The sequence below is a fragment of the Gavialis gangeticus genome, unplaced genomic scaffold, assembly GCF_001723915.1.
Source record: "Gavialis gangeticus isolate Ggan-Ray unplaced genomic scaffold, GavGan_comp1, whole genome shotgun sequence".
In the NCBI taxonomy this organism is placed as follows: domain Eukaryota; kingdom Metazoa; phylum Chordata; order Crocodylia; family Gavialidae; genus Gavialis; species Gavialis gangeticus.
In genome coordinates, this window is record NW_017728994.1 from 69,079,276 (window position 1) to 69,096,490 (window position 17,215).

Sequence of the window (17,215 nt, forward strand, 5' to 3'; positions counted from 1 at the left end):
GCTGTCTTAGGCCTCAGTGCTCCTTACTACCTGAATTACATGCCTTGCTCCCATACCTTAACCCTTCAAAAGGTATGTAATTATTGAAGTCAGTAAGAACAAAGGTTTGTGGAGAGATCCTTAAATTAATCACTCTTCACTTTAGATAGCATCAGAGATATACAGATCCCAGCAGATTAAGAAACTCCTGAATCTCATTTCCTGTTTCAGTTTCCTCAGTACCCCTGAGCATTTTTTGGAATTTGGTCAGTGTACTTTTGGGCTTCCAGGTCCCTTTCCCTCTTCCAGCCAAGGCTTCCCTTTTTACTCTGTTTTGGTGAGAGAATCTCCTGTTGTAACACGCAGTCCTGTCTATTAGGCGATCTCCCTCATCTGCCTCAAACCCTACCAGGCAATTAAAGACTTCTGTCAGGTGATCCCTTGCTTGGCTACCTGGCCACCTCAGAAAGCAGTCTTCCTTGGTAGTCAAAGGTACTTCCAGTTGAATGCAAGGTCAAAGTTTAACAACCCTTGGCTAGTCCTCTGCTAGACACAGGAATTTATCCTGACACATCCCATTTAACTGAAATCCGAGGCTACAGAGCAATTTTACAAACAAAATTGGCAATAAGCCAAAATGGAGGTTGATAGAGATAGCTGCTGACATGTCTAAATCATCACAATCCTTTACCGGATTAACAGAAACATGTGGTAAAATTCTGGCCCCTTGAAGTTACCAGAAATTTTACCACTGCCTTCAGTGGGCCCAGGATTACCTAGCACTGGAAGGATCCTCGTGGATCACTGAGTCTAGTGCCCTGTTATCACAGTGAACTACAACCTATAATCCTTTACATAAGCTTTTGTTCTATTCCTACCACACAGAAAAAGAGCTAGTTTGGCAGGACATGGGGGGTTTGACCACTCTTCATTACCATAGATATGAAGGTAATGCAATCACATTACAATAGAAAAAAAAGTGAATTGTAGAGTCAGATCCAGCTAGTGTAAGCCGGTATATCTTTGATGTATATAAAGCTGCCTTTCTGGAAACAGATTTAATTGTTAAATAAGGCCTTACACATTTCTTGATACTTTTAACATTTTAAAACATTTTTTTCACTTCAACACTTTTATGAATTGTACTGAAGATGTTGTTTTGTATAAGACTTCTTTTTAACATGGCTTACCTAGAGAAGCTGTGGCTTTTCCTACAACATATGTTGATTTTGCATTCCATTTCTGTTTCAGAGATTTTGTCCAGGCTGTAAAACATTAAATTATGTGCAAGTATTTGGCATTAAAGTATAAACATCAGTGAACACTTGGACTTCTATCCCAAAAGATTGCTTATATCTGTAGAAGCTTATGAGAACAAGATATTAATTACTAACACTACATTTGCTAGCATTTAAAATAAAGATTTTAAAATCAGTTGTTTTGCTCACTGTAAAAACAACAGTTTATAACATGATTAAAAAACTTGGGTTGAACAAACAGTATTTCTAATTATGTCTGTTAAGCAGCATTTTTAATGCATGTTGCACAGTACCAAATCAACTGTAACTCATAATGCTCATTTATATTTTGGCATTCATTAGCAAAAAAAAGCAAACAAGTAAAACTTGCAGGCAAAAAGCATAAAGCAGCAGAATGTGCAACTTAAAATGATAAACTGACGAATTTCATATCCAGGGCAGATACAGATTTAAAACTGAAGGCTTAGCCAAGACTTAACAGAAGCTTATATGCTAACCAATCAAACCAAATCAATCATAAGCTAAAATATGCTATTAAACAGTTCTGTTATTTTATTTTAAAAATAACATAATAGAAAGGTAAGAATTGATTGCGTTTTGCATACAAAAGCTGATTAAAAAAAATAATTACACTAGAGAAACCGGGATCAAATACAATGATTAGGAAATCACATTTCCTTCTAAAAATGTTAATTATTTCTTCACATTGAACAATGGTGTTTGGATTCAGCTGCCTCATCCCAATTTCTGCAATAACCACAGAACAGAGATAGATCTGATAGATGCCTTATTATAATGCCTTAAAAATGAAACAGCATCACCTAAGATCTTCTGTTCATTTCTGGTTTTCATTTTTTTAAGAACTGATAATAGAAATAGAAAAAGAAAAATGGAAAGGTGTCTATCTGAGGAGTTATTGAAAAGATTAGGATCGATTAATTTTGAAACAAGTCTGAATAAGACATGGGACATGATGGAGGAGGGCAATACATTATTATTTAAAGCATGTTCTATCATACCAACACACTCACATCAGGACCGAGGCCCAACAATAACTAACACAGAGAAAGAAACGGTCCCAGCTCTAAAGAGCTTAAAATCCCCTTAGGGTGCCTATACATGTGTAGTCAGGTTGCTCCAATACATTGTAATTACAGCGCATCAGAGCAGACTCGATTAACTGAGTCTGCTGGAGCGTGGTAATTACCATGCTCCAGCAGACTCCAGTGTGCATCCCTGTGCTGAAAAATAGTGGTGAGGGTGCTTTAGCGCCCCCACCACCATTTTTCAGCAAAGAGATGTTGATATATGAGACATTCTAGGCATTTTAATTAAAGCAGCTTTGAGCCACTCTAATTAAAGCCCTTCCCCTCCCCCCCACACACACACTGAGGGCATGCGTATAAACACCCTAAGGTCTTGATTCTGTAAACACACGGCCCCAATAGGTTGGAGCTCCTCAAAATATAAAATGATTGAATGTGTTGTATGCCTTGGGTCTAAATATAAAAATATGAAATGCGAAGTGCCTAGTTATCCCTGTTCCTAATGCCCCCCAAAGCCCCTTTAAGCTCAAAAAACCCCTGGTGGGAGAGAGAGTAAAACTTACAGATTTTAATTTAAACAGAGAACCAACTGTATAAATGTGCACTTACCTTCATTTTTACTGTTCTCTTTTAAACATAACTTGACAGCTTCTACTGCTCTTGGACTGGTAAAAATTAGACCTCCATAGCATTCTGGATGAGAGAGCTAGTTACAAACAATTCAGAAATATATTTAGATGAGTTATAAGAAGCTTGAAAAAATATTTTGTGAACTTTTAGTTTTAAAAGTAGCAAATATTTTAATCGTGTAATACAAGTAACAGGGACATTAGTAAGAAAGATATACTACAACACTGAATGCTAAGCTATTTCAAACACTTTTAGAAAAGACTATGTTAATTCTGCAAATCTGAATTTAGAACAGGTACAAATTCTTGGCACTGAGCTGGCTTGAATCTGAGGGAGAGAAGTATCTGGGGTATTTAAATGTCATGCAGGTGAAGCTTTGCCTCTGAGTAACTCAGAGAGCACTATTGGGCCAGCTCTGCCACATTCCCCAAAACGAGCAGTTCTGTTTAGCAACTGACTGCCCCACAGTCAAAGTAATAAACAAGCAGTTCCTTTGCAGGATCCTAATTGATCAAGGGACCCTGCTTGGTTACTTAGTTTCTCAGACTTTTCAAGCTGAAGACATCCCTCCATAACTCTTCTAAATGTAGTGGCACCCCCTTTTCTAGGAGGTGGACCCAGGGGGAGGCTGTTCCAGTAGGTGTCAAATCTGCTTGCATTAGATTAACAGATACAGTAGGTAGCAGTGCCCTCTCCTTTGAAGGGCAGCACTAGCACAGGCAGGCAAAACTGCTTTGCACACCTCTATTTCTGGGGCTGTACAAGGAGGGGGTCCTCCTTCCTGCATTAGGTGTATCTGCACCTCCCACCCCCACCCACTTCTTGTTCTGACCCTGCCAAGCCTCCTGGAAACAGGTGCATGAGAGTTCTACCTGGAGGCACCGGTACCAGGGCACTCTGGAAAAGGTCTCATGGTGCTCTAGTTGAGAACCACTGGTTTAAACTCAGTATCCTAAAATATTCAGGCATCACTGGAGATTTGTAAGAATCAGGACAACAAAGGACTATTGATGTAAAAAAGTGTAAATAAAATGGTCATTAATATTTTAAAGTGACAACAAGGTACCGTGTATGCAGTTTTAAGCTGAATATTGTGGCAGGTTAGACTTTAAACCACAATTAAACCCTGCCAATTTCAGGCTGCTGTGGAGGTGGAAACATGCAAAGTACTTGCAAATTCAGCCGCTTCATTTAAGTGCCTGGATGGGAGCTGGGCAATTCTGAAAATCTGTTTTAAAGAATTCAAAACACTCAGGATATACAAATGCATACAAAATAATGGATATTTTGAAGATAACGCTTAAAAATTGTGCACATAGCCCTACTGGGAACCTAATACAGGACAAGATTCCTACATGGAATACAAGAAACTGTGTGGGGAAAAAACAGTGTAATATCATTTTTTATCATCTCTGTTACATGATTGATTAGTAAACATTAAAATAAAAATTAGGACCTCAAGATTTCCGTAGGTCATAGATAGTTTAGGGTGTTTTCCCACAGGACCCCACAGAAGTGCATGGTAAAACTCTTGTTGATTTCATGAAGCCAGGATTTCAACTTAGATGTTGAAAGTTTTTGTAGACCTACTCAAAATGTATTTAATTCACCAATGCTGAAAAGAAAGCACCACAGTGGGGCTGCAGCAAATAGAAAATAGCTATTAGCACTTCTGCCTCATAACCCTGGCAATGGATATAAGGCGATTCATACCTGGCCAGCTTGTTCTCTGCTAATTTGTTTGGATCAGAGTAGCTTTTCTAAAATAAAATTAAAAAAAAAAAAATCTCTCATTCTGCAGCTGCAGAAAATGGCACAATATGTGAGTAGAGAGCTTCTGTTAATGAGCCTCCCACCCCATAGTGCCTTCCAGAAGCATTTAGGGAACACACTATGCATGCATGACAAGCATTTTGGAAGCAGAGGTGCTGCATATTTTAACACATTCATTAAATGACAGTAACATCTCTTGCCTGGAGCTGAAAAATTCTCATGAAGCTGGGGATAAGGCTCAACACCTGGTTTCCCAAATTTTTAAACAATTTTAAATGAAAAATCTTGGTTACTAGCCTTGGATAGAGAGGGAGAAAACAGAAATCCCCTCTCCACATGGCTAAATACCCATAACATTTATCATGATTCTCTTTGTCATTGTTTGTCTTTGTATAACCCAGCATTTAAAGCTCTTTTTGACTGAGTGACAGGCAAAGAGTCGAAGAGTTCAAATTTTGAAAAGACATCTCTAAGTCAGGGCATGATATCTCAAGGCACACTGAAAGAGTTGTTCTACTCTTGAAAAAGGTTCTACATTGAATGCATTCATTAAGTTATAGGAACATAAGGTATGCAAGAGCAATACATTTGTTCCATATGTTTTTTCTAGGTTGAAACTACTCACACTACTGCAGCTTTATGCATTATAGATGTAAACTCTGTGTAGAAGCCTAAACTCAGCATCAGGTTTGAGAAATATGAAATAGTATACAAAACAGTGGATTGCTTCTGTATATAATCATTAAATTAAATCTATTCTAAAAAAAAAAAAAAGGTATTTTTCTATGGGAAGAATAGTCCTTACTTTCAAACTCGTGCCAACATTTTTTTTTGTTGGGGGTTTTATTCCATTTTATTTTTTATTCATTCTCAGTCATGGTTTTCACTTCAGGAAATGTCTCCACCAGCAGCTCACAACAGCCAGAATTTAGCCAACTTCAGGTAACTAAGTAAGATTGATCCATTTACTTTTTAAAGCAAAATGACTAACAAATCATTGGGCGTGCAGGGTCCTGTTACAAGGTTGGATTTCCATTTGTAAGCCTTCTAAATTAAAAGGCTGGTATTTTGTTTACTTTAATATCCATGGAAGGGGCACAGGTGCTTGGCAACAGACCATTAAAATATTTCTGAATGGATGCTAAAACAGGTATTGAAAAGAAAAAAAAAATTACAATTTTGAAGTTGTTTCCATTTTGCAGAGCTCAAAATATAACTTTTTTTTACTTTTAATTTTTTAAATTTTGGTTTTCCTCTTTGCCTTTCTTTTTTGCTACAAAATAGCAAACAATCAAATTATGTTCAGATCAGTTTTTTCTTTCACTTTTTAGCATTTTATTTTGCCACAATATTTTTTCTAAGGTAAAGAGGCTATGAAAAGTTACTATAGTAAAGGAAAAATTATAAATTCAAATAAAAAGGAAGATCTTAGTCAACTCTTGCCTCCAGTGCCAGAAAAAAAATCTCAGAAACATTGGAAAAAATGAGCATTTGAAATTAAACAAAATCCCCAAAAAACTTTAAAAAACCTAAAAGTCTTTCATGACTATTTTCAATTTAGAAAAAAATATTTCTCCTCCCCCCCCCCCAAAACCCTATACAATAAACATAACTCTTCTATTATGAATACCCTTCTCCAACTCGCAAGATCTTTCCTTAGTTCCACATGATGTAAACAGTGGTGCTCAACCTATGGCCTATGGGCTGGATGTGGTCCACAAAGCCCATGAGAAAGGCCCATCACCAGAGACCTCCACAGGTATGGTGAACTCTCTGAATTTAGCTGCAGGGAAAAGGAAGGAACAAGTAGGGGTGCAGTTCAGTCCTGGACTCCAGAGCCATAGGAAAATGACAGCTCCAACAAGAATTCATCCCAACAACTGGTGAGCTCAGAGAGCTCTGTGTGCATGCAGAGCTCTAGCAATGCTATTTCTATGCAGCCCTCAGGCCATTACATTAGCCTGTTTGTAAAATATGTTGAGCACCATTGACGTAAACCAGACTATAACTAGACTATGGAAAGACTAGTTATAGGATGATTCAAATCATATATGCTAGTTTTAACAAGGTCTATTTCTTTTTCCATGAGCTCTTATTCACATATATAAGTCGTAATATTACAGCATATAGACTATAGGTAGGAGCACAAAAGAAAGAACCCTTCAGACCTCAAATCTTAGTTTCATTTACAGGTAACATTAGACACATTACACAGCACTGAAAGGAGGTACCTTTCTCCACTTTGGATCTGCAGCCAGAAACCTCTCCTAAGAGGCACCTGCACTCTTTTTTTTTTTAACCAAAGAAGTGAGAAAGGCTCACTGTTTCCTATTAAAATATAGAAGAAGAAAGTGTTGTGGCCACTGCTGCTCCCTCTCCTCCATTTTCTATCATAATTTAATATACCTATTCTCAAACAACATTCTGTGGCACCCAGGGTGCCTTGAGATCCTTCTGGGATGTTGCTACATGCCATGCAATGTTAGCATTTTTAGGTGTACAAACATGATTCACAAGATAAACCCAATGCTTTCAAATAATCCATAGTGTTAACAAATAAAAAATTGCTATATTATTTTTCCATATTTAAAAAAAGAGTGAACACGTTTGCTGACATTTCCCAAGGAGTGTCTTGAGCCTAAAAAAGGTTGAGAACCACTGGTTTTATAGTGCTTCCCTGGGAAGGAGGCAACCTGTGCTCCAATCCCTACTTCAAGGACTCTGTGGGTATATCCACATGTGAAATTAATGTGAGGCAATAAACTACAGAGCAATTTGCGCCAGAGTAAACTACTCCTAGGCACATTGTCTACACATCTCCCCAGGACAGCAGCAGTCTGAGCCAGGGTGGAGCAAGCCCGGGCTGGCAAGGGGCACAGGGGGTTAGCCCTGGGCTTCAGGTGGTGGCACTGGAGGGGCTGGCTGGAGCATGAGCGTGCTAACCATGTGGAGCTGTGTGGCCAGACGGCAGGCAGGAGTCTGGCCCCTGCCTGGTTAGCGTCTAAACATGCGTTTTGGTGCTGTAAATATCTCCACTGTAAGATAGTACCATCCCCAACAGTACTCGCTCCTAACTCTTACAGCAGAATTAATTAGTTTACTGTGCCCTAATACCAGTGTACATGGAGACTGTGACACTTTACTAAGTAGCAAATTAGTCAACTTCACAGTAAAGCACACATGTCGATGCATCCTGTGTGCATTTTATTCAATTACTGTTAAATAAGCATTGCAAAAATAGTCCTTGGACCAGGGTCCAAGTCTGTCCCTTACTTCCTGGAGGCTGCCATAACAATTAGACTACAGAGTCATGCGTCTTCTTGTGCTTGCCTCCTGGCCTAAATAATCTTAAATTTTTTCTGTACTGGGAGGTGAGACATGTGGGTTTCAACCCCACCATACTGAAGAGGGAATGGAACCTGGTCTTCCCCTTCTTAAGAGGGTGCTCTACCTGCAAGACTATTATAGCAGTGGGCCACTGATTCCTCTTCTCTAGAGTGGTGTCCACACCTGCATAACAATGGAGCCCAATTCTACTGATGTGTTTTAGATGGCCTGTGAGAATGTCTACCAAGTGGAACTGCAAAGAGACTTTGGCACATCTAGTTTCTGGATCCAGTCATGCTTAGGCATGAGCTAGGCACCAAACTGCTCAGGTTTGGGGCATTTCTGAGCAAGCACAAAGACACAACTCCAGGCACCCAGGAAATAAAGCACCTAAAAAGTTTAAATCCTCCACGTTTTCAGGGTCACAATTTAGGCACCTACAATTCTGGAGGAGCAAAGCAGTGCAGGTAGCAGCAAGGGAGTCTAACTGAACCAGAGAAAAGCTTTATAATTTGGTCATTACAGATGGGCCTAATACTTGGGTACTACCAAAAAGGTTTAAATCTTACCTTTTCATACAAACTTTGAAGAGACACAAATTCAAAAGACAAAACAGGAATTAAAGTTGCTTCAAATCCATATGATCCTAATTCCTACAGATAAAAGCGTATACTTACTGAAATACATTGCAAATAGTGGGTATTTCTTTTTAAAAGAACAGACTATTTGGCAGTAGAATAATTTGCAACTATTTTTCTAAACTAAAACCTAGAAGTATCTAAGGAAGAAAGTCTGATTTATTTTTACAGGTGAATGTTGTTTATTTTAATTGACATATTTAACATTGTTGAAAAAACCTGAAATAACAGCCCTGGAGACTGAAGCCCTCTCTTTATCCATTGAACAGATATGGTAAAAATCATTGTATACCATCCAAGTCCTAAAATTTCTGTAATCATGTCTAGATATGTTTGAAATCAATGGAACTAGCTGTACAAATAGGATATGCAGAAGAAAGGCTAGTTCTGGGTTTTTTAGACCCTGCAACACATTCTTAGACTCTGAACTCCAACTGACAATTTTTGTAACAATTACAAAACGCTGCAAAAATAATTCTGATCTATATAAGAACACATTGATATTAATGGGGTAATTGTTAAAAACTAACTTCAGTAATAATAATCATGATTATTCTGAAATCTTTAACTTTGAATTCAATGTAAAAATTCTTATCTAAAACTACTCTTTGTGCCCATACAAATTACACTATAAAATTTGTTTTCTTAATGAACATTTTCCCTAGTCGTATACCAGTAACAACTAATCACATTTACATTGTTCAATTGCTAAATATTATATTTGTCTACTTGTAAAGAGATAGATTGTTTTGAGGGGTGGTTAATGTACTTACCTGAATATATGGATCTGGTCCCGAGTCTCTCTCTTTGGGGTCCTTCAGTAACAGAACCTTCATTGTTTACCAAAGAACCGTGACAAAGCACTGAAGTACAATAAAATAAATATATCTAAATTAGATCTAGAGGACTTTTCTCTGTACAATAGCTGTAACAGTTCAGCATCACAAGAAACTGGATAATTAACAGATGTGCTAGTCCTTACACAATGAATAAGCAGTTAATGGGCACACTCTGGGAATGAACATCCACCCTGATAAGACCAACAAAAAACATGTTGGTTTTAGATAACACAACTTAGAGACAAATGAGGTTTAAAGCTATGAAGGAGAATGTATTTTAAAGGAAAACACATTTTTAAAGGAGTAATGTCCTATTAACCATATTAATACATAAAAATAATGCCTGCCTCCCCTTCTAAATTTCTTATTATATACTACAGGTTTTATGTTATGGCACAACGTAAGTATCTGAGCACTTTCAAGAAGTACAGTGGTTGCAAAACTGGTCTGTGAGGCCATGGTTAATTGTCTATACCCGTCTGTTGATTGCACCTCCTCCCTGCACATTTCAATTAAAAGCTTAAATGATTAGTGTACATGGCAGTCTATAAGAGATTTTGAGGCTAAACAATGGTTTTATCATTTCATAGTTGTTATGGGGTGGAAGGGACTTTACAAATCATTGGGTCCACAGATCATCAGTGTGCTCATCCGAAAAGTTTGGGAACCACTGCAACAGTGCATTAAGCAATGTGACTAATATTTGTCATTGTTTTCCCAAAGGAACAAGTTTGTGGAGAGTTCTGCTTTGGAATTTTGTGGTTATGACAAAAAAATCCACTTGCCCTCAAAATTGATGATGTTATTTAATGCTAGTCTTCTACTATACTCCCAAAACTGCTACATTAATACACTAAACAATATAATGATAGACTAATAGACATCTATTAGCTACCATATACTTGAATATTTGCTAGTTCCCTCGTATATTAAATTCCAATCTAATTAATTCTAATTAAATAATTCTGAACACCAATGCTTTACACAAAGTTTTATATTGTCTATGAATTTCACCAATATGAATTAGCATTCTAAACACCCATGCAAAGTATATGTTATTATCCTCATTTTATAGATATGGAAGCTAAAGGCAAAGATATTTAAAATCCAAGTTTTCAAACACGGCCTCTAATGCTGAGTGCTGTCATTTTTTAGTTTCTAGCTTTAGCAATAGAAGTTCTGACCTTCACTTGGAAGATATGTCTATGAACATTTTGGATTCATCTAAAAGATCCAGAAATAATATGGAGATGACTGAAAAAGAAAAGGTGGTTTTTTTCCTTGAAAAGTCAGTAAATGTTCTCACAACTTTTCAGCCACCTCTAACACTGAAACAGAGACTCTACCAACTCTAAAGTTCATCTAAGTTGCCACAATGCTGTACACTATATAGATACCAGACTTCTGCTTTTTAAACTAAAATTAACAATATGTTCTGTGACTGATTGGATACCGATGTCACCATGTGAATTTTATGCAGTCATGCATTTTAAAACTTTATATATTTACAAATTAACACATATACATTTATAAATTAACACTTACAAATTAAAATACGCTGGCAGACAACTCTGCTCTGTTCACCAACAAAATGGGTCTTAACTTTGGCTAACTTTATCCACAGCACATGCTGAAGTACATGTGTGTGTCTATCTGTGTCCATGAATATTGATGAAATGTAATTTTCTGTTTCTTTTTTGAAAAGTGGGAAAGGACCACACAAAAACCTTCAATTTAGTCTTAAGAGTTGTACCAGTGACAGCATGTATTGTGGAAATTATTATAGAAAGAACAATACAAAAGCCAGAAGCATTAAAAAGAAATGAGATTACTAGCTAAGGCAGTACAGTAGTATTATAGACTTGTACAGTACTACTCTTACAAAAGGTACATTCTATTAATAAAAAACAATATAAAATCATTCACCTTATGCATTTCACCAATAACCTTAACTCTGGCCCACAACACATACTTACAAACTCTCCCAAAACTAATTACTTACTTTACACATTTTATATAAATACATCTTTAAAAGAGATAAAATGATGCTGTTTTACATGTGTTATATTTAATGATGGTATGTCATCAAAATGTAAATCTAGGAAAACTGAAATTCTCCTAACCTGTAGGAGAAGACACAAAACTCATTCTACTGAGGAAGAGCAAACAAGCCAAACTAGGGCCACATACCCCTGGCTTCATATAAACTTCAACCACCAAATGAATTCTTGTGATTAATTTTTGTAAACAAAATTTGTATTAAAATTAACCTGTCAGCACATCTCCACTGCCACTACTATCAAAAACCCTCATAAAAAATATGATCTACTTGATTCAATGCACTAATTATCCTTATGGCAAATATGTGGGTGAAACTAAACAGCAACTACACACCAGAATGAACACTCACAGAAAAAAAAGAACAGGCGTGCACACCCCATAGGAGCACATTTCTCAGCACACCCCATAGGAGCACATTTCTCACATGATAACCACTATCTCTCTGATCTCACTATCCTTGTGCTCAAGAGAAATCTACTTAACACCTTTAAAAGGCTAACCTAGGAACAACTTAGCATAAGTTGGCTGAACACTAAGAGCCAAAGATAGTGGTTTTATGGCACGTTATATCTTACCCAACTCCTAAATTCTTTTCACAAAGGGAAGTTGAGAGTGACCCTCTTCCCTCTTGCTAGGCCTGGAGCTCCCACAGCTTCTTTTCCTTTGCTAATTGTGAGTCTTCTAGACCTGGGAATTTCTCTCACCCCTTCTCTTCTGGTGTTTTTCACTATCTTGTGCCTGGCTTCCTCTGATCTTGTATTTGAAAGCTTGTCTAACTTTATCCAAGCTACAATTGGTCCAATAAAAAATGTCACCCTAAGAATCCTTGCCTTTCTATTAAAATTAAAGAATAACAGGGAAAAGTCATATATATCACAAACTTGCCTAATTTGCCACCAGCGAGAGGCCCATTTTATACAGCAAATGAACAAATTGCATTTTGGTCTTGCACATCTGTGTTACTCACCCAGGTTTGTTTGCCCGTGGCTTTCATTTCTACCAGAAGACAGATAATTCATAGTCTTCAAAAGGGGCTGCAAATGTGTGACATGAAAAGTAGTTGGCCCACAAGACCCCTAGTTTTGTGCACATATGTTTAGCTTTGTTTTGTCCAGCAAGTCTCCTTTGGTGGTATACCTGCTGAAAAAAATACTGTTCTTTTTAACCACTGCGAATCTCTGTAATCTTGTGTCTTCTTTATTCACATACAGACCGGTATTTGGCAGATAAAATGACAGGTGTGATCAAATGTAATGTTATATAATATACCAAGGTGCCAAATGCACACAGCAAGGATGTCTTATGCAAGAGGCAGACCTTGTATACCTAAGGTTGAAAGTATCCAAACCCATTTTTCTTAGCAAATGTGCCCTAGCACAACTGACACATCATGCTGAATGTAGGCACAATGCCACCCTAACAGATGGGGATGAGTGCAGAGAAGCAGGGACACAAGTCTATGCTGAATGTAGTATTTCCAAACCAGAAATTTGGAAACAGCTGTCACTGCCACACTTCTACTGTTATGGTGAGCAGCATATATGGAATGTACCACTGCAATTTTATTAACTGGGTTTCTTTTAAAAAACATGTTTTTAAAAGCAGCTTATTACAATACTTCCTGGGCTCCAATAAATCAGGGATATTAATCTGTATAAGATGAAGTGAAGACTTCATGATGGCTCCGGGGAGCAATTCCCTGGGACTGGCTAGCTAACAAATGGTTTTCTGAATAGTTGGATGCCTGTTGAATAGGCTAAAAGAGTGAAGAACAGTGCAAATACAAGAGCACTAAGTCTCTAGAAAGAGTGAAAATGCATTAAGAATACACATAAAATCTGCAGCAATATTCAGCATGTTCCCATATATATACCTCAAATACTGTGCCCTTTATAATTTTTTTTCAAGAGATATATGTACAAACTTCTGTCCAACATTAAGAAATAGTTTCTACGAACAAGAATCAATGGCAAACAGAGTCAGTTTAGTATGTAGCTCTCAATTTACAGCTGGAAACATGGTATGTGTGGATAGCCTTAATGAGAAGTTTTCCCACTGCCAACTCTTTGTCTGAAAGCCTTAAAACAATAAGTAACTGATGCCAATCTTCCATCCTTGGCTAATTCAAACAAGTGCCTCATTTGTATGTGCTCCAAAATACAAACATTGCAAAGACTTAAAGTGACCTGAAGAGAAAATCCAATCTTTTGCCTTTTCCCCCTTCTTTAGAATGCATAAAGATGATCTAAAAAGTGACTTGGGAGAAGTTTTTGCTTCATTTTTATATTAAAAATTCAGGTTTTGCCCATCATACATGACTCCATGGATCACTGAAAAACTAACAAAATGATGACATTAAAAAGTCCAGGAAAATTAAATTTTAAATAAGTGAGAGGTGATATTTATTCATATAATTTAAAACTCTTGGGTTTTGCACACAGTACTTGTAACAGGATAACAGATTTTAAGACTCTAAATTGATATGTAAGGCTATTCTTTTAGGTCATCCTGACAGCAAATTCTTGAACCCCTATAAAGATGCATAAATATTTTGCAAAGTCACTGAAGATAGATCAGGTGCATTCAATTATCCCCATTCTAAGAATTTAAGAAGGGTTGGAGGCTCCGAGGGAGCGTATCTGTGACTGATGAACAAACCAAGCCTAAACTGATACTTTTGCGTTCCTGCTGTATTTCTTCCATGTTATTTAATTTAGGAAGAAGGTAAACTGGGAACATATCAATTACATCAAAGGAAGATTTCAACTCCATTTGATATACCAGATTAATTAAATTAGGTAGAGGAAATGTCCATTAAAGATTCAACATCTTCAAACTTATATTAAGAGCTAAAGTTGCTCCAAGTATGCATTTTTGAGATCACCAAGGACCTTGACACTCCTGATGTTTATGAAGAAAAAACAAAAAAAGTGTTTTTCTTTTCCCCAATTAAAAAAGCTTTTCAGTCCTTCTCTATTAAATCATAAAGAAGCAAAAAATAAACAGCTTTCCCCCAACCTATTCAGGTTACTTAACTTTCAATAGGCCAATTGTTCCCAAAATACATGGTCTACAGAATTCCATGATATGTGGAGTTCTTTCTCAGAGTCCATGGAATTAGCTGGTTCTCCCTGTTTACACCTACTAGAAGCAGGTAAAATTATTACACTTTCTTAATGTTACTTTTCTATTTAAGTAACTGCTGTATTTGTCACTGAATGCTATTCAGTTGCCAAATGGAAGAATGGACTATTCAGTCATGAACAGAACAGGAAATGAATTAGAAACAACTTTCTCAGCCAGGGCTGCTCACTCAACCTTCTGCCTGCAGAGCCATAACATCTGGCCCATACGTATCCCCCATCAATTGGAAAAAATAGCAGTGGGGAGCCATGAAAACTCCCTGCAGCCAGCCCCAGCCTTGCCTGGGACACTGCCACACAGTGAAATCAGGGCCAACTCCCCCACATACATGCACATCTGGATTGGGACTGCCTCCCCACAGCGCAGCCAGGTCAGGGCCACTCCACCCTGCTTACCACACCCCCCAGCTAAATGGGATCAGGGCTGCTCCACCCTCCCAGCAGACAGATCAAGGTTGGGCTCTGCCAGCCCCCGCAGCCAGATCAGGCCCATCAGCTGGATCCAGCCCATGGAGGGACTTGGCACTGCCTATCTGGCCTGCAAGGCAAAAAGGTTGGGCATCACTGTTCTAAGGCAGGGGTGCTCAACCTTTTGGCAAAATGGACCAAATGAGTGGCACAGGGCCAGTCTGCGAGCTGGATCAGACCCCATGCCCTAGGATCAGGCCTGAATGCCCAGATCCAGACTAAGCTGCCTTTGCCCAGCCCCATGTGCTGAGATTGGGGCTCAGGATCCTATGCCACTTCTCCTGGGCTCCATGTTCCATGATCAGGGCCCTAGGGGTCCACACTGCTTCCACCCAGCCCCATATGCCAGAATAAGGCTGTGGGACCCCAAGTTGCTTCTGCCTGGCCTCACACTGGCCCCGTGTGCAGGAACAAGACTCTAGGGCCCTATGCCACCTCCACTTGGGCCAGTGTGCAGGGATCTGGTTCTGGGGTCTGCACCACCTCTGCCAGGCTATGCGCAAAGGGATCAGTACCCCAGGGCCTTGCACCACCTCCACCCAGTCCTGCATGTGGGGATGGGGCTCCATAGCCCTGTACTACCTCTGCCCAGCCCTGTGCTGGGATCGGGCCTTGGCCCATGAAGCTCCCCATACACCTGGGAGGAGCCCTATGGGCTAGATGAGATGCTGGGGCATGAATCTGGCCTGTGGGCTCTGGATTGAGCACCCCTGCTCTGAGGTGTCCTGGGTACCTTAAAAAATATCAAGAACTTTTATTCAAAGATCTGTGTTGATATATCTCTCTCAACTACATAGCTGGATAGTAATTAGATCTGTAAAGTAACTCGTTAGAAAATAAGGTATCCTTCACCCCTAGGTCTCCAGTTGACCTAAACATGGTTTATCAGTTATGTACCTTATACTGGTGGTCTTGTGATCTAAGTGTTGGTGATCTGAGAATAGTTCCCACCACTCAGATGTCTTGTCACAAAAAGTCACCATCAAAACTAATATCCTTACTTAGCTGACTTATCAGGGAAGCCAAGGGATGAGGCCAAGTCTGTATCACATTTTTCTGCAAGCATAATGGTTTTACTATGCTGCTACAAAGCAAGTTTTGATGGCATAGGTGTACCCCTACTACAAGAGCTTATGTGAGTATTTTTTTCTGATAAAGCATTACCTACTCCTAGTATAGACACAGCCTAAAACAGCGGTTCCCAACCTGTGGTACACGTATCATCAGTGATACGCAGACAACCTGTCAGTGGTATGTATTAACAGATTTATTATAATTACTTTATATGACAAGAATGTGCTGGTAGTACTTAAGGTTGTATCATTTTAAATTGGTGCTGTACAATCTGTCAGACTTTGGGAACCGCTGGCCTAAAAGAAAGAAGGTGACAGGGAATTATATTGGAAGGATTTCCTTTTCCTTTATGTTTACATTTAAAGGAGTATATGAATTAACAGAACTAGAATCTTTCTCTGCCAATTAGAGGTGGACTGATTTATCAATCCATATCGGATCAGCACTGATAAAAGGAAAATTGTCATTATTGGCAATCAGCTTTTTTGGCTGGTGTAGTCAATAATGTCACCGATAAATGCCACCTGCAGGTGCACAACCGCAGCATGCGTGCAGCAAGGAATGCAACCTAGCAGCTTGGAAAGGAGCATCCTGCTGGTAAGCCTGTGGGGAGGGAAGAGGCATGGGGGAGGAAAGGAGCAGGAGCACAAATCAAAGCCTTCCGGGGGGGCGGAGAGTGGGGATGGGGGAGGAGAAGGCAGGGGTAGGTGCTGCCTAGCCGGGGCAGGGCAGGATGTGGGACAGAAGCATGGATGGCTTGTCTGGGGGGTGTGGGAGTTGGGGGTAGGCAGCTCCCAGCTGCTACTCTCATCCCCAGGGGATGCATAGGGGGCACATGCCCCCTGGATTTGTGCATTGGGCGAGGGCAGGCTGCCTGTGAGCTTGGGATCAGGGGCTGCGCTGGCCTCTTCCCAGCAGGTGGGCTGGACCGGGGCTGTGCTTGGGGCGGGCAGTGGTAGCATTGGGGGGGGGGGGGGG

At 39.2% G+C, this 17,215-nt stretch overlaps 1 protein-coding gene across 4 annotated transcripts in view; it reads right to left on the reverse strand.

Annotated features, from left to right (window-relative positions):
• The window catches only part of UROS (uroporphyrinogen III synthase), a 48,236-nt gene that overhangs the window by 23,231 nt on the left and 7,790 nt on the right, over window positions 1–17,215 (reverse strand). For 3 of the 4 annotated variants that reach the window (XM_019502981.1, XM_019502978.1, XM_019502982.1), the window contains exons 2-5: window positions 9,426–9,515; window positions 8,584–8,667; window positions 2,894–2,990; window positions 1,170–1,244 (exon numbers count right to left, since the gene is read on the reverse strand). In XM_019502981.1, coding sequence (XP_019358526.1) covers window positions 1,170–1,244; window positions 2,894–2,990; window positions 8,584–8,667; window positions 9,426–9,488 — 319 coding nt within the window. In that variant the 5' untranslated portion in view covers window positions 9,489–9,515. Of the gene's footprint in view, window positions 1–1,169; window positions 1,245–2,893; window positions 2,991–8,583; window positions 8,668–9,425; window positions 9,615–17,215 lie in introns of those variants that run through there. The other variant, XM_019502979.1, reaches the window with a different exon arrangement.